Genomic DNA, 18,625 nt, shown 5'->3' with positions numbered 1-18,625 from the left:
TTCCACTATACACCAGCTGAATCACCGTGGGTATGTCACCTTCTCTCTCTGTGCCTCCATTCCTTCATCTGTAAAAATGAGGAAAAAGTACCTGCCCTCCCGCTGCATTAGACTGGGACCCCCACACAGGACACTCTCCAAATTGATTGTCTTGTATTTACCCCATGCTTAGCCCGTGCTTGGCACACTGTAATCATTGAATAAATGCAATAATTACTTTAAGTTGTACACAGTTACTACTTACCAGAACAAAATCCCACTCAGCCCAATCAGCTTTTGTTTTACTCATACATGGGCAGGAAGAGAAGAGCCAGCCTGGGATAATGAACAGAAATGAGGCTGAAAACAGAAGCAAGGAGGGAGGTACAAAATCAGTTGTGTGACCTTGGGCAAGTCAATTAACTTCTCTGTGCCTCTGTCTTTAGGGGAGGAGGAGGAGGAAGAGGAGGATGAGGGGAAGGCTGTGTCCAACCTGAATGCCTTGTATTCATTCATTCAATCGTATTTATTGAGTGCTTACTCTGTGCAGAGCACTGTACTAAGCGCTTGGGAAGTACAAGTTGACAGCATATAGAGAGGGTCCCTACCCAACAACGGGCTCACAGTCTAGAAGGGGGAGACAGACAACAAAACAAAACATATTAACAAAATAAAATAAATAGAATAGTAAATATGTACAAGTGAAATAGAGAAATAAATATGTACAAACATATATACAGGTGCTGTGGGGAGGGGAAGGAGGTAGGGCTGGGGGATGGTGAGGGGGAGGAGGGGGAGAGGAAGGAGGGTGCTTAGGCTGGGAAGGCCTCCTGGAGGAGGTGAGCTCTAAGTAGGGCTTTGAAGGGAGGAACCACTGTATCTACTCCAGTGGCTAGTACTATGTGCCAGGGCACATAGTAAGCGCTTAACAAATACCATTAAAATGCCACATACAGGGCTTACTACGTGTCAAGCACTGGGGAAGACACAATACAATCAGATCAGAACAGCCTCTACTCCAGACCGTGCTCACAGTCCAAGATGCATGGAGAACAGATAGTTAATATGTATTTTACAGATAAGGAAACCGCAAAATAGAGAAACTAAGTGATTTACCCAAGATCACACAGCAGATCAGTGGCAGAGGCAGGATTTGAACCATGGTCTCCTGACTCTGAGTCCAATGCCCTTTCTATTAGCTCATGCTGCCTCCCTAGCCCCCTTAGCTTGGAATCATGTGACCTACAACCCAAGCTCTTTACTGACCCAAATTGCCCCCCCACCCTCCATTAATGATACCGAGATAGCAATTCGGGGGTTGGATTTGTAGACTTCTCAAAACCCCTTCCAGTTCTCTTACTGAAGAGTCCTCTAGCCAGCACTGATCAGCCCGCTGAGAACCAGAGATCATCTGCACACCTAAGCATACATTTCATTCCTAGCTGTTTGTACAGTGATTTGCACCCAGTAAGTGCTAAATAAGCATAATCATGCCTGACTGTGACTACCACTTTCTCGGAACAGCAGCTGGACTCCAGAACTTTCTTAACATGCTGCTTCTTTCGAGAATCAGCATGGCTCAGTGGAAAGAGCACGGGCTTGGAAGTCAGAGGTCATGGGTTCTAATCCTGGCTCCATCACATGTCTGCTGTGTGACCTTGGGAAAGTCGCTTAGCTTCTCTGAGCCTCAGTTACCTCATCTGTAAAATGGGGATTCAGACTTTGAGCCCCACATGGGACAACCTGATCACCTTGTATCCCTCCAGCGCTTAGAACAGTGCTTTGTACATACTAAGTGCTTAACAAATGCCATTATTATTATTAACAGTTTCTCCAAGCCTCTCATCACGTCCCGGTTTGTCAGGCTACAAATTATGGGGTTCAACATGGGAGTGAGGATACTATACTGAACAGAGACCACCCAGTCCAGAGCCAGGTGTATGGCTGCCATGGAGGGCCTCATGTACTGGAAGAACACAGTCCCATAGAACAGAAGGATGGCCATCAGGTGGGAGGAGCAGTTGAAGAAGGCTTTGCCATGGTCTTGGGAAGAGTGAATCTGGAAGAGGGCAGAGATGATGTGAACATAGGAGATGAGGTTGAGCAGGAAGGAGACAGAGTCCCTGCAAAACCCCAGGGACAGAATACCCATTTCACTGGCAAAGGTATCGAAGCACGAGATCTGTAACAGTGGAGGTAACTCCAGCTCACAGCTGAAGTGGAGATTCTGATTGGGCCTGCAGAAGTCTAAACGCAACACCGGGAGGGAACTGACCACCACGCTGACGCCCCACACCAGCCATGCTCCACGAACCAGCTGTACACAGAGCTAGATGGTCAACCTGCCAGTGTAGTGTAGTGGCTGGCAGCTCACCCAGTTACAGTCGTATGCAATGGGGACCAAAAGGTAGATGTCGATGGTGGCTGAGAGGAAGAGGAAGAGGATCTGGGCGACATACCCAGCAAAGGTGATAGACTTCTGGCCTGACAGGAAGTTCTCCAGCATTTTGGGGACTGTGGAGGAAGCAAAGCTGACGTCTAAGAAGATGGGTTACTCAGGAAAAAGTACCTACGAGTGTGGAGGTGAGGGTCCATCTGGATCACCAACATAGTCAGCAGAGTCCCCACTAAGGCGATCCCATATATCAGTAAGAAGACCAGGAAGAGGACAGTTTGGATTAGGGGGTCATCAGACAGGCCCAGGAGGATGAACTCTGTCACAGCGGTGTCCTTTATAGGGCTCCAAGTCTAAGGTAGAGAAAGAATGGGTATTTAATCCCCACTGTCTGGATGAAGATACTGAGGCACAGTTACCTAGCACTGTTATAAAGTCTCCCAGATGATTTTTCTTTTCCAGACTCCATTGTCCCAACAGTAGTAATTCAGTAAGTTCCATTTTCCAACTTTCACCATAAAAAAGAAAATGACAATGATGATGGTAAGGGAGTCTTCCAATCAAGAACAGAAGCAGCATGGCCTAGTGACAGAGCACAGGCCTGGGAGTCAGAAGGACCTGGGTTCTAAGCCCAGCTCTGCCACTTGTCTGCCGTGTGACCTTGGGCAAGTCACTCAACTTCTCTGTGCCTCAGTTACCTCTTCTATGAAATGGGGATTAAGACTGAAAGCCCCATGTGGAACAGGGACTGTGTCCAACCCAATTTCCTGTATCTACCCCAGGACTTAGTACAGTTTCTGGTATACATAGTGAACACTTAATAAATACCGTTAATAAGAAAGGGAGGGGATGGGTCGTTTTCAAATGCCCTTCCTACCTCCTTCACACTAAGCAAATATCTGGCTGGGAAGAAGTATATATTGCAGGCAAATGGTATAGTTTGGGAAAGAGGGTGGCACTTTCCTAAACATGAGAATGGATGTCAGGAAGGGACAACCATCCCCAAGTATTCTACTGCCACTATAGAAGATGCATGGTCTGATCGAGTCGTTAGCCATTGCTGATGTCTTGATATTTCATGTTAGGGTGGGCAGGAGGATTGTGAGTACAATCTTATATTATCAGATGTCAGGCATTTCTTTGACCCTCACGCTAATTCTTGCCAGGAATTTCCCAAAAGCTTTTGCATTTTCAATGAGAATCAGGCTTTGGGGCAGAATCCCTGTGAGCAAGACTCAGTGGGAGCTGGGAAAGGGTGCTAAGGTCTGCTCTCAAGGAGGGGAGAGGGAGTGAATAAGGGAAGAACTGCCATGGAGAATCAGAAGAGTTCTCTGATGGGAACTGGACAACCTAGATTTTCGATTTCGCTCTGCCTAACCTCTGTGTCACTTGAATAATAACAATAATGAAAACGATAGTATTTGCTAAGTGCTTACTATGTGTCAGGCACTGTACTAAGCACTGGGGTGGATACAAGTAGATCAGGGTGGTTACAGTCTGCGTCCCAAGTGGGGTCCACAGTCATGATCCACATTTTACAGATGAGGTAACTGAGACCCAGAGAAGTGAAGAGACCCAGGTTCGCAGAGCAGACAAGTGGTGAAACCGAGGTCAGAACCCATGACCTTCTAACTCCAAGGCCCGTGCTCTATCTGCTCTGCCATGCTGGATTACCTTTGCTGTAGATAAGCCATTGAATAGCATGGATATGCCCAGGGGATTAGATGTCATCTAGTATTTTCAACAAGTCATCATCAGGATGCTTCAAATAATCTCAGACTCAACTCAGTCGCATATCACCCACTGATTTCCATGCCACTCTTTTGCTAAGCTTTCTGGGTGACAGGATTTGAGGCCATCAGATTTGCCATACCTCTGCTAAAGAATAATGCTCTATGATTTGCTCTGACAACAGGACACTCAAACAAGGCTTCTCAAAAGAGATGTAAACTGATAGGCCAGCTTAAGTTATATAAAGGCAGTCGGATGCTTTGCCTTGAGACAGAGATAATGGCGATTTCACCTGTCAGTTCTGAAGCTAGAGAAGCAGTGTGGCCTAACAGAGAAAATACGGGCCTGGGAGTCAGAAGAACCCGGATTCTGATCCTGTCTCTGCCACGTATCTGCTGTGTGATCTTGGGCAAATCACTTCACTACTCTGTGCCTCAGTCACCTTATCTGTAAAGTGTGGGTTTAGGCTGTGAGCCTCATGAGGGTCATGGACTGTTGTATGTATCCCTGTGCTTAGTCCAGTACTTGGCACATTAACAAATACCATAAGAAAGAAGAAAAAAAGACGTGATTAACATTTACCGGACAGTATCCAATCCCATTTGATCTTCAGAGGAGTTAATGCCTGGAGACGTTCTGATCTCTGACATAATCTATATTTCCTGAGCAATGGAAGATTTTGATGCTATTATATTTGAAGCCAGTTCCTGCACTACTGAGAAAGGTATAATCAATCACTCATCAGGAGGCGGCATGGCCTAAAAGGTAAAGCATGTGCCTGGGAGCCTGAGGACCTCGGTTCTAATCCCAGTTCTGGTACTTGCCTGCTGCCTGGGGCTGGGTTTCAGACCCAACTCTCAATTGGACAGATCACATCACCTGGGAAATGGGGATGCGCTCTGTATCTCACCTGGACAATATGAGGATCATCATCATCAGTGGGGTTTTTTTGAGCACTTCCTGTGTGCCAAGCACTCTAATTATCACCTGAGAGAGCACAACAGAGTGGGTATACACCTTCCCTACCCACGACGAGCTTACAGTCCAGAGGAGGAGGTGGATATCAATCAATCAATTATATTTATTGAGCGCTTAATGTGTGCTGAACACTGTCCTAACCACTTGAGAGAGTACGATGCAACAGAGTTGTTGGACACATTCCCTGCTCATAAGCTTCTAGGCTTGCCCTTTTCAAGCCTAAGGTTCAACAATAAAATCACACCACATTTTTGCATCAAATATGTCATCATTTCAAGTTTTGAACTCAGCATCAGCTCATGGGAAAAAGTGTAATCCTTGAATGATCTAGAAAAACTTTCTTATTACATTCTTCATCCTTGGGGGACATGCCTGAAGTCAGAACATCCCAAGAGGTTAATTATTGAAACATTCGCCACCAACTCCACTATTAAACGATGTCACAATTCAAGTAAATTTGCAAAACACCCAAAGTAGGTTTGAAAACCCATTGCCCCAGTGTTTGGTGGTAGTTGTACTAGTAACAGTAATAGTAGTAGTGATTGATTATTTATTGAATGTACACTCGGTGAAATGCACTGTACTAAGCTCCTGGGAAATTCCATATTTTTGTCACCAACCACCTCCCAGCCTTACTCTTCGCTAGGTCATCTGTACTTCCAGTGCTTAGTCTAGTGGTTTGCACATAATATTAATGAATGTGGTAGTTGGACAGCAGAATGGCCTATTGGGATAAAGCATGGGCCTGGGAGCCAGAGGGACTGGGTTATCATCCTGGCTCTGTCACCTGTCTGCAGTGTGACTTTGGGCAAATCCCTTCACTTCTCTGTGTTTCAGTTACCTCATCTGTAAAATGGAGATTAAGTCTGTGAGCCCATGTGGACAAGGACTATGACCAACAAGATTACTTTGTATCTGGCCTAGCAGTCAGAATAGTGCCTGGCACATAGTAAGGGAATAACAAAGACCATAAAAAACACTCTCTAACACTCTCTAAAGGGGAGAGAGAACAAGTGTTGAATGTCCATTTTACACATGAGGAAACCGAGGCATGGAGAAGTAAAGTGCCTTGCCCATGATTACACAGGAGATAACTGGCAGAGGTGGGATTAAAATCCAGTTCCTCTGGCTCCCATCCCCAGTTTTTCCATTATTTCATGCTGGCTGCAGGCAGGGGAAAGCAACAGAACATAATAATGGTATTGGTATTTGTTGAGCACTTACTCTATGTCATGCACTGTCCTAAACACTGGTGAATTTACAAAATAATCAGGTCAGACACCATCCCTATCCCACACAGGCCTCACAGTGTAATTAGGAAGGAAAACGGGGATGTAGGAAGGAGAACAGAGAAGCACTGTGGCTTAATGAAAAGAGCCCGGGCTAGGGAGGCAGAGATTATAGGTTCTTATCCCTCCTCTGCCACTTGTCAGCTGTTGTGACTTTGGGCAAGTCACTTTGCTTCTCTGTGCCTCAGTTACCTCGTCTGAAAAATGGGGATTAGGGCTGTGAGCCCCACGTAGGACAACGTGTATACCTTTTACCTACCCCAGCATTTAGAACAGTGCTTGGCACATAGTAAGCTCTTAACCATTACAATCATGATTATTAACAGGTACTGAATCCCCCTTTTACAGATGAGGTAATTGAGGCACAGAGAAGAGAAGTGACTTGCCCAAATTCACACAGGAGGCATGTGGCAGAGCTGGGATTAGAATCCAGGTCCTCTGACTCCCAGCCCTGTTCTCTTTCGACTTGGCAAATGCTGCTCCGCTGAAGGGCAATCGATCAAACACATTTATTGAGCATTTCCTGTTTGCAGAGCAATGAAATGAGCACTTGGGAAAGTACAGTGTAACAATATAACTGACACATTTCCTGCCCACAAGGAGCTTACAGTCTTGAGTGGGAGACAGACATTGGTATAAATAAATAATTTGTGGATATGATAATAATAACATTAATAACAATATTAACAATGGTAATAATAATGACATTTGTTAAGCACTTACTGTGTGCTAGGCATTGTTCTAAACGCTGGGTAAATATAAGGTAGTCAGGCTGGACACAGTCCAATCCCACATGGGGCTCAAAGTCTGCATCTCCATTTTCCAGATGAGGCAAGGGAGGCCCAGAGAAATGCATTGACTGGCCCAAGGTCACACAGGAGACAATTGGCAGAGCCGGGATTAGAACCCATGACCTTCTAAATCCCAGGTCCATGCTCGATCCACTGCACCATGCTGCTTCTCTGTGTACATAAGATATGTACATAAGTGCTGTGGGGTTGGGAGTGGGGATGAATAAACGGAGCATGTCAGGGCAACGCCGAAGGGAGTGGAATTAGAGGAAATGAGGATTTAGTCAAGGAAGGCACCTTGGAGGAGATGTGCCTTCAGTAAGGCTTTGAAGGAAGGGAGAGTAATTGTCTATTGGTCATGAAAAGGGAGGGAGTTCCAGGACAGAGGCATGATGCAGGCGAGATTGAACCAGACAAGTGGTAGAGCCAGGATTTGAACACAGGTCCTTCTGACTCCCGGGCTCATGCTCTATCCCCTAGGCCACAGGGCTGTTCAAGACAGATGGACTAAACAGAACTTTGAGTAATGCAGACTCTCTCTTTTCCTCCAGCTGCACTTGGCCTTGCCTTTACGGCTAAAGTGTTGGCTCCTTAAGATATAGAAAGCTTCAGAAGTTTTTTGAGAGCATCTCTCAGGGAATCCTTGACCTTCTCGTTCCGCAGGCTGTAGATGAAGGGGTTCAGCATGGGGGTCACAATGGTGTTGAGTACAGTGGCTACCTTGTTGAAGTCCAGGATGTCACCCTTCTTGGGCCGGACATAGATGAAAATGGAGCTCCCATAGTAGAGGGAGACCACAGTGATGTGAGAGACACACGTGGAGAAGGCCTTCTGCCTCCCCTGGGCTAACGGTATACCAAGGATGGCAGCGAGGATGAAGGCATAGGACGTCACGGTCCACAGCAAAGAACCCAACAGCAAGATCACGGAGGTGCTGAAGTCCACGAGCTCGGCCAGAGTCGTGTCCTCACAGGCCAGCTTCAGCACCGGAGCGCTGTCACAGAAGAAGTGGTCGATGACATTGGGACCACAGAAGGGCAGCCCGGCAGTCACGACAGTGGGCACAAGGATGACCAAGAAGGCGCCAACATAGCAACCGAGCAGCAGTTCCAGACAGACCTGTCCGTTCATGATGGTGGCGTATCTCAGCGGGTTACAGATGGCCACGTAGCGGTCAAAGGACATGACGGCCAGGATAAAGAACTCTGTGGAGCCAAGAAGGAAATAGAAGAAGGACTGAGAGAGGCAGCCTACCAAAGAGATGGTTTTGGTCGGTGAGAAGGTGTTGGACAGCATCTTGGGGACGACTGTAGAAGTGATGGTGATCTCCAGAAAGGACAGATTGGCCACGAAGAAATACATGGGAGAATGCAAGCGAGGGTCTGTCCACACCAAGATCGCAATTAAAGAATTGCCAATCAGAGATGTCCCATACATCAGCAGGAATGCAACAAATAGAATGATCTCCATCTCTTTCCTGGTCTGAAAGCCCAGCAGGATAAATTCGATGACCATACTTCTGTTTCTACCATCCATACCTCAGAGCCACATTAGCTGCCAGAAACAGAAAGTAGATCTTGACTGAATGCTAGGGTTCAAAGAAAGATTAGAGTTAAGAGGAACTGGAAAATAATTTCCTAATCCATCTTACTGACTTTTATTTTATTATTTTTTTGTATCTGTCAAGTTCTTGCAGTGGGCCAGACATTGACCTAAGATCTGGGGTAGATACAAACTAATCAGGTTGGACACAATCCTTGTCCCACATGGGGCTCACAGTCTTAATCCCCATCTTACTGATGAGGGAACTGAGGCGGAGAGAAGCTAAGTGATTCACCCAATATCACACAATGGATAAGTAGCAGAGAAGGGATTAGAGACCAGGTGCTTCTGATCCCGAGGTCCGTGCTCCATCCACTAGGCCATGCTGCTTCTCTGACTTCCAATGAATCAATCAATCAGTGGCATTTACTGAACATTTACTCTGTGCAGAGTACTGTATTAAGTGCTTGGGAGAATACAATCCTAAGATCCTGCTCCTGCAGACTTGTGCTTCCCAAGGTCTATCATCATCATCATAATCATCATCATTACCATAATAGTAATGGTACTTATTAAGCACTTACCAAGCACTGTTCTAAGCGCTGGGGTAGACGCAATTTAATCAAGTTGGACACAGTCCCTGTCCCACAAAGGGCTCACAGTCTTAATCCCCACTTTATAGATGGGGAAATTTAAGCCTAGAGAAGTTAAGTGACTTGCTCAAGGTCACACAGCAAACATGTGTGGAGGCAGGATGAAAACTAATGACCGTATGACTTCCAGGCCTATGTTCTATCCACTATACCATGCTGCTTCTCATCATCTCACTGATTTCTGATTCACCCTTCCTATAGAGATTCCCTCTTCCCTCCAAACCCACACCAGTTTATGGTTTGTAAGGAAGACAGAGGATCTACTAGCTTCCTGCTCATAACTATATGAAAGACTCGCAGATAGGGGATACTTACCAGCTGATCTCTCTCTCCACCAAGGCTAAGGTTTGAAATGCAGGACGAGTGATTTAGGTTAAACTTTAGAAATCATTTCCTGAGAGTGCAACATATCAACCATTGGAAGGTTCATAAATTTGCCTTACCTGGAGTCCTTTAAAAATGGGGTAGATTCTCATCTATTAGTAAAAATGAGACTGTTGTTAGGAGCCAATCACTGTACTAAAGCATTGGGCTAGATATAAGATAATTTGCCTGGAATAAGGAAAGTTGAATAAGGAATAAGGAGTCTTGCCTGGATTTGAGAGGATAAATCTGCTGAATTCTAGAAGGAAGAGAATGAGAAGGTGAAGGGAGAAGAAGGGGAGGAGAAGCAGGAGGAGAAAAGAAGAGAAACAGGAAGAAACTGAAGATGAGGAAAGGGAAGAGCATGTAGTAACAAGATCGGCATTTGTTAAGCACGTATTATATGCCAAACACTGTAAGAAGCACTGGAGTAGATACTCTCTAATCAGGTCTCCCTTGGAGCTCACAGTCTAAGTGGAAAGGAAAACAGGTACTGAAACCCCATTTTGCGGGTGAGGGAACTGAGACATGTAGAAGTGAAATGATTTACCCAAGGTCACACAGCAGGTAAATGGCAGGGCTGGATTAGACCCCTGGTCCTCTAACTCCTACGACATGCTCTTTCTATAAGACTGTACTGCTTCAGATGCATCAGAAGTGGTCAGAAACATTCAGGAAAGTTGATGTGTGGAGCATATCATACTTAGAGCTTAGCTATGACTTCACTGTTACCTAGTTAGTGCTTAACAAATACCATGAAAAGCAAAGCATTGTTCACAGAGATGGAATTCTGTAAGTGGAAAGGACAACTGGAGTAATTAGTGGTCTGCAGTCATGTGAAATAAATCTGGGAAAGCCTCATAGAACAGGTCAGTTTTTGTTGGGGCTGTAAACGAGGAAAAGAACAGAATTTGGCAAATCCATCAATCAGTCAATAGTATTAATTGAGCGCTTATTGTGTTGTCCTATAAACTGGCACCTTGTCATGGTAGGAGAATTTGTATACACTGATGAAACTTAGAGCTATGTCATGTAGGGTTACCCAGAATGGAAAGGTCTAATTTGAAGTGTCAAAGTTGATTAACATGTGATGGGCAGTAGCGGCATGGGAAAGAGTCGAAGGCAGACAATCAAGTGATCAAAACCTTGATCAAAGGCAGTTGTAGAGACTCAAGATTTTACTGCCTGTAAACTGGCACCTTGTCATGGCAGGAGAATTTGTATACACTGATGAAGCTTAGAGCTATGTCATGTAGGGCTACCCAGAATGGAAAGGTCTAATTTGAAGCGTCAAAGTTGATTAACGTGTGCTGGGCAGTAGCGGCATGGGAAAGAGTCAAAGGCAGACAATCAAGTGATCAAAACCTTGATCAAAGGCAGTTGTAGAGACTCAAGATTTTACTGCCTGAAAGAAGGCAGTGGTAAATCACTTACGCATCTTTACCAAGAAAACTCTATGGTTACACCTGCCAGAATGACTTTATGGCAGCGTTGAGCAAGAATCAGCGAGAAGCAGCATGGCTCAGTGGAAGGAGCACAGGCTTTGGAGTCAGAGGTCATGGGTTCAAATCCCAGCTCCGCCACTTGTCAGCTGTGTAACTTTGGGCAAGTCACTTAACTTCTCTGTGCTTCAATTACCTTATCTGTTAAATGGGGATTAAGACTGTGAGCCTCACGTGGGACAACCTGTTCACCTTGTAACCTCCCCACCGCTTAGAACAGTGCTTTGCTCATAGTAAGTGCTTAATAAATGCTATAATAATAATTATTTTTATTATTATTATGGCAGACAATGTGAGGTTCTGGAAAGGGTGTGTCCATGTTGTCCCTATGGGTCGGAAACAACTCGACGGCACTTAAAGAAGACTGTGTGCAGAGCCCTGTACTAAACACTTGGCAGAGTACAATTTAGCAGATTTAGTAGATATGTACACTTCCCACAGCGAGCTTAAAGTCTAGAGGGAGAGACAAACATTGATATAAATGAATAAATTATGAAATGAGACATAAATGCCAAATGATTATATATCAAAAGGGTGAAGAAGAAAAGTAGCAGGAGAAGGAAAGGGAGGGGGATGAGGGAGAGAAGAAAGAGGAGAAGGAAGAATAGGGAGAGGAGAAGGAGGAGAAACTCAAAGAAGAGAAGGAGAAAGTGAAGGAAGAAAAGAATGAAGAGGAGGGGAGGGAACAGGAAGGTGACCAGGAAAATCTTTACATGCTCTCAACTCACCTTTCAATCAGTGGTATTTATTAAGCTCTTACTGTATGCAGAGAACTGTACTAAGCTCTTGGGAGAGTACTATATAACAGAGTTGGTAGACACATTCGCTTTTGAAGGAAGGCCAATCATACTTTGTCCCTTCGATCCCTTCCGTCTTTGATCTCCTTTTCAAGGATATGGTTTCCTTCAGAGTTGATTTGGAAATCCTGAGAGGCTGGTTTTTCAGACTGGCTTTGGGACTTGGGAAAATCCTCAGATAAATCTCTTTCTTGAAGTGTCTCTCATTCTTGGGCTTTCTTGCTTCGGGTTGGCCTTGGCTGGGAAATGTTTTCCTGTAAAAAACACCAAGTTCTTGTTCCAGCTTGGGACATCTGAGAGGATGAGATATGAGCAGAATGGCACTAGGTGAATCCTATCTGTCCATCGCCAACTGAAATTAAAAATCTGAGCTCTCTCTCTCTCTCTCTCTCTCTCTCTCTCTCTCTCTCTCTCTCTCTCTCTCTCTCTCTCTCCCCTCCGGCACTGGAGAATCCAACTTTACAGGACGTCACTAGTGTCCCTAGTGGCAGCTAATAGTGGGGAGACATCCCTTGAGGGCAAATTAAAAGAGGGAAAGTCACAGACTACAAGATCATTGCCAGTCTTCCGGAGAACAAGGGTACACTTCATTCATTTACTCATTCATTCAATCGTATTTAGTGAGCACTTACTGTGTGCAAAGAACAGAACTGAACACTTGAGAGAGTACAGTATAACAATAAACAAACGCATTCCTTCCCCATAACGAGCTCACTGTCTCGAGGGGGAAACAGACATTAATATAAATGAATAAATGCAAAAAAATGAATGTTACAGATATTTACATAGTGTCTTGGGGCTGGGAGGTGGGGAGATGAATGAAGGGAGCAAGTCAGGGCAATGCAGAAGGGACTGGGAGAAAAAGAGAGGCAGGCTTAATAAGTGAAGACTTCTTGGAGGAAATGTTCCTTCAGTAAGGCTTTGAGTGGGGGAGAAAAATTGTCTGTCTGATATGAGGAAGTAGGGGACTACAGGCTAAAGGCAGGATGTGAGCAAGAGGTCATTGGCAAGATAGACTAGATTGAGGTACATTGACAAGATTAGCATTAGAGGAATGTAGTGTGCGGGCTGGGTTGTAGTAGTAAAAACAATAATGGTAATGGTATTTGTTAAACACTTACTATGTGTCAGGCACTGTACTAAGCGCTGTGGTACAAGCAAATCAAGTCGGACACACTCCCTGTACCACTTGGGGCTCACAGTTTCAATGCTCTCCCAATCACCCGATACAGTGCTCTGCACACAGCAAGCACTCAACAAATATGAATGAATGAACGAATGAATGAATGAGCTAATGAATGAGAATAAAAAGAAATGTGAGTAAATGCTAAGAGGCTTGCGTGGGGAGATTAAGGACAGAATGGTTCCCTTTGTGGTTTCTGATCGATCGATCAATCAATCGTATTTATTGACCACCCACAGTGGGCAGAGCACTGTACCAAGCGCTTGGGAGAGTACAAAATATAACAGTATAACAATTGGTAGACACAATCGAGGTGAGGTAGGAGTGGGTAAGGTGACTGAGTGTTTTAAAGTCAATGGTGAGGAGTTTTTGTTGGGCACACAAAACCCAATCATCTGTAAGTGGGATGCAAGACCAGAACATCCACTTTACTAATTGTGGTGTTTCTCAAGTCCTTACTGTGTGCCAAGTACTGGGGTAGTTACAAGACCATCAGGTCCCACAGTCTTGGAAGGAAGGGAAACAGATATTGAACTCCATTTTGCAGATGAGGGAACTGAGGCACACAAAAGTTGAGTGTCTTTCTTGCTGTGTGACCCTGGGCAAGACACTTAACTTCTCTGTGCCTCAATTTCCTCAAATGTAAAATGGGGATTCAACACCCGTTCTCTCTCTCTTATTAGAGTGGGACACCCATGGGGTACAGGGACTTAGGGAGAGTCCGTGTCCTGTCCATTGATTCCCTTAGGGAGACCTCTTCATTAATCTTCTTCATGGCTCTCCGGATTATCTTCCTACAGAAACGTTCTGGGCATGTCACTGCCCTCCTCAAAAATCTCCAGTGGATGCTTATCAACCTCCGTATCAAGCAAAAACTCCTCACTATTGGCTTCAAAGTTGTCCATCACCTTGCCCCTTCATACCTCACCTCCCTGCTCTCCTTCTACCATCCAGCTGGCACACTCTGATCCTCTGCCTCTAACCTCCTCACTGTGCCTCGTTCTTGCCTGTCCCGCCGTCGACCCCAGGCCCATGTCCTACCTCTGGCTTGGAATGTTATCCCTCCTCAAATCCATGAAACAATCACACTTCCCCCCTTCAAAGCCCTACTGAAGTTTCACCTCCTCCAAGAGGCCTTCCCAGACAAAGCCCCCCTCGGTGTTGCCCCGACTCGCTCCTTTTGCTATACTCCCATTCCACAGCACTAGTATATATAGTACATATGTATAATTCTTTTTATTTATATTGAGGCCTGTTTACTCGATCTCTCCCTTTCTAGACTGTAAGTCTGTTGTGGGAAGGAATTGTCTCATTTTAGTGCTGAACTTATAATTTCCAAGCACCTGTGCCTCAGTTGTCTCATCTATAAAATGGGGTTTGAGAGTGGGAACCCCAAACTGGACAGGAACTGTGTCAAACCTGATTTGCTTGTGTCATTTCCAGTGCTCCGTAAAGTGCCTGGCACATAGTAGGCACTTAATAAATTCTCCAAACATCATTATCTTCTAGGTCATTGTACTTCTCAACTTTATTCCCTCTCACTCAGAAATAGAGCCTAGATTATCTGAACCACACACTCCTTTGGGACTTGAGCTTGGAAAGCCTGAAGAGCCATGGTTGGAGGGAGGGAATCAAGCAGATAGAGATGTTCTTAATCTAACCCAGCACTTAACACAGTTCTTGGCACTTAATAAACACCATCATTGCTACTGTTATTAGATGGATTTTTGCAATTTTCAGCTTGCCTCCTCATTTGTCAGTCAGTAAGTCAATCAATGGTATTTACTGTGCATTTACTATATGCAGAGCACTGAACTAAGCAATTGGGTGATTACAGTATAACAGAGTTGGTAGAAACACTCTCTGCCCAGAAAATATCAGGGTAGTATGGTAGAGAGAGCAGAGCACTGGGAGCCAAAAGATCTGGGTTCTAATACCGGCTCCACCACTTGTCTGCTGTTTGACCTTGGGCAAGGCACTTCACTGCTCTGAGCCTCAGTTCCCTCACCTATAATGGGGATTATTACTGTGAACCCCATGTGGGACATGGGCTGTTTCCAACCTGATGATCTAGCACGTAGTTCAGTGCCTGACATACTGTACATGCCTCACAAACACGATTAAAAAAAAAAGGAATTCACTACTTTCCTTCTCTTCTAACCCTGACCTTCCTTCCCTATCCCCCCTTTAAGTGATGGATCCCAGGATCAAATAATAATAATAACAGTAATTATCATTATTATTATAGCATTTGTTTATTGTTTACTATATGTCAAGCACTGCTCTAAGCACTGTGGTAGATACAAAGTAATCAGGTTAAATACAGTTCCTGCCCACATGGGGCTCACAGTCTTAATTCCCATTTTACAGATGAGGTAACTGAGGCACAGAGAAGTGAAGTGACTTGCCCAAGGTCACACAGCAGATGTGTGAAGAGTCATGATTAGAACACAGGTCCTTCTGACTCCCAGGCCCATGCTCTATGCACCAGGCCAGCCTGTTTACCTAGGCCATCCTGAATCACACAACCCACTGGGAGTAGAGTTTGGAAAGCCTGAGGAAGAGATTAAGACTGTGAGTCCCATTCATTCATTCATTCATTCAATCATATCTATTGAGCGCTTACTGTGTGCAGAGCACTTTACTAAGCACTTAGGAAGTACAAGTTGGTAACTTATAGAGAAGGTCCCTACCCAACAGAGGGCTCACAGTCCAGAAGGGGGAGACAGACAACAAAACAAAACATATTAACAAAATAAAATGAATAGAATAAATATGTATAAGTAAAATAAATAAATAAATAGAGTAATAAATGTGTACAAACATATATACATATATACAGGTGCAGTGGGGAGGGGAAGGAGGTAAGGCGGGGGATGGGAATGGGGAGTAGGGGGAGAGGAAGGAGGGGGCTCAGTCTAGGTGTAGGACATGGACTGTGTCTAACCTGATAATCTTGTACCAACCCCAGTGCTTAGTACAGTGTCTGGCACAAAGTAAGACCTTAACAAATACCATTTAAAAGACAATGGAATTCCTTGCTTTCCTCCTCTTCTTCTTTCCCTGAGGGAGCATGAACCTAAGAGTCACAGGGCCATGGGCTCTAATCCCACCTCTGCCACTTCTCTGTTGTGTGACCTTATCTCATCTGACAATAGGAATTGAGACTGAGAGCCACACGTGGGACAGGGACTATGTCCAATACGATTTGTTTGTATCCACCCCAGTGTTCAATACAATGCCTGGCAACCAACACCACAATTATTATTATCGCATCACATTTAGTTGATGAAACCCAGAAACACATCCACCAACATAGAGTTCCACCTTCTGGGCTTTCAGAATCTCTCAGCGCTACAGGCCTTGCTGTTCCCTGTGTTCCTCCTCACATACCTCCTGACCGTCACTGGGAACCTGACCATCATCGTGGTCGTGAGCCAGAATCCTTGGCTCAACACTCCAATGCACATCTTCCTCAAGCATCACTCCTTCCTGGAGATCTGGTATACCATGACAATCACCCCCATGCTCCTGACCAGCCTGCTCTCTAGGAGACTGGACATTTCCTTCCCAGCCTGCATCACACAACTCTACTTCTTTGTCTTCTTTGGGGCCACAGAATGCTTCCTGCTGACCACGATGGCCTATGACCGTTACCTGGCTATCTGTAACCCTCTCCACTACACCACCTTGATGAGCCCGGGAGCCTGCACAAAACTGGTGGTGGGGTCCTGGGTGGCCAGAGTCTGGACTGCCCTCGTTTCCTCCTTGATGATCTGCAAGTTGAGGTTCAGCGGGCCCTACCGAATTGATCATTTCTTCTGTAACCTCCTTCCCCTAATGCAGCTGTCATGCTCCAGCACAGTCACTACAGAGTCAGTCATCTTTGTCCTGACCACTCTGGGGTTGTGTATTTCTTTCCTCCTGACTTTGTTCTCCTACATCTTCATCGTGTCCACCAGCTTGAAGATCCCCTCTGCATCGGGAACAGAGGAAGACCTTTTCCACATGTTCCCACTTGGCTGTGGTTGCCATCAACTACAGGGCAATTGTATCCATGTCGCCTGTTGTCCGGTCTCAGCAAGATCATTTCTGTGTTCTACACGGTGGTGATGCCAATACTCAACCACATCGTCTATAGCCTGAGGAACAGGGACTGAAAAGAGATCCTGAGGAAGGTCTTCAAGAGCAATAGTGTCATCTAAAGTGAATGGCAGGAAGGAAGGGTCTCATTGGTCTCACTCCATCACCCTGCTGATTTTATCCAATGAGGCTACTTATGAATGGGGGTCATGAGGACCATTGGTCGTACTCTTCAATGGGCATCACATCAACTGCTGGTGGTACTTTTCAATGGGGGTCATATGAACTACTGGTGTTACTCTTAAATGGGGTGGTGCTCACATAAACCAGCAATAGTGCTCTTCAATGGGGATCACATCAACTACTGGTTTACTTTTAATCAGGGGGTCATGTAAACCACTGGTGTTACATTTAAATTGGGGTTACATAAACCACTGAGAGTACACCCCCCCCCTCGCGAGACTGTACACTTGTTGTGGGCAGGGAATGTATCTGTCATATTGTAACATCCCTAGTGCTTAGTACAGTGCTCTGTACACAGTAAGTGCTCAATAAATACAACTGACTGACTGACTGACTGGTTGACACTTCAATGGGGGGTTACATGAACCACTGGTGCTACTCGTCAGTGAAGTTCACATGAGCTACTGTTGCTACAATAGGGACCACATGGAGGTCACATAAAACACTAGTGGTACTCTACAGTGAGCAGATCATATGGACCACTGGTGGTACTCTTCAATGGGGGGTTACGTGAACCACTATAGTACTTGGAAGCACATACTATGTCCAGAACAGTGTTCTTTGGGTGAAAGGGAAAGGGAAAAATTCGAATGACTGCCTGTCACTTCCTTATGTCTCCCTCCTGAAGAGTGCCCCTTGATTTCAAGAACTCTGAGAGGTGGGGGTAAGTAGAATGAGAGCAATTTGGAAATTCATGCCATGGGCGTAGTCTGTCTGGCTTTTGTGATATCTTCCAACAGTCCACTGCTGGAGCACATCTTCGTGGCTTCATTGTGATCTTAAAATATTTCTATTTGCTCCATCCTTTCAATGGTTACCCTATTTTAGCTCACCATAGGACACTTGTTTGGGTAATCCGTTGTAGCCCATTCCCCTCACACCCATTTCTGCTCACCATAGAGTGGTAGTTTGGGTAGCCTGCTATTGTTCAGCCTCCTCACACACATTTCTGCTCACCATAGAGCCGTTATTTGTGTATCCTGCTGTCATCCATTCTTCTCAACATCCCATCCAGCAAAGGTTTGATGTGATGGATATTGATTGCCTTAATGCTTTGTCTAATTATATTCCAGACTATCATTAATTGTGATCCTGT

General features: G+C 45.1%; 1 protein-coding gene and 1 pseudogene across 1 annotated transcript; one reads left to right on the top strand and one right to left on the bottom strand.

The window, feature by feature from the left end:
• Positions 1-7,754: 7,754 nt before the first annotated feature.
• On the bottom strand, positions 7,755-8,699 carry LOC119948770 (olfactory receptor 6M1-like). Its single transcript, XM_038770268.1, has one exon. It carries the CDS (start codon positions 8,697-8,699, stop codon positions 7,755-7,757), a length of 945 nt encoding a protein of 314 aa, XP_038626196.1.
• Positions 8,700-16,491: 7,792 nt separating this feature from the next.
• On the top strand, positions 16,492-17,408 carry LOC119948769 (annotated as a pseudogene).
• The last annotated feature ends 1,217 nt before the right edge of the window (positions 17,409-18,625 follow it).

The sequence above is a fragment of the Tachyglossus aculeatus genome, chromosome X3, assembly GCF_015852505.1.
Source record: "Tachyglossus aculeatus isolate mTacAcu1 chromosome X3, mTacAcu1.pri, whole genome shotgun sequence".
Taxonomy (NCBI): Eukaryota; Metazoa; Chordata; class Mammalia; order Monotremata; family Tachyglossidae; genus Tachyglossus; species Tachyglossus aculeatus.
Note: the sequence above shows the minus strand (reverse complement) of the source record. Positions and strands in the feature narration are given on the sequence as shown.

Coding starts and splice junctions, on each gene's coding strand:
- LOC119948770 (XM_038770268.1), bottom strand. CDS start 8,699: ATGGATGGTAGAAACAGAAGTATGGTCATCGAATTTATCCTGCTGGGC.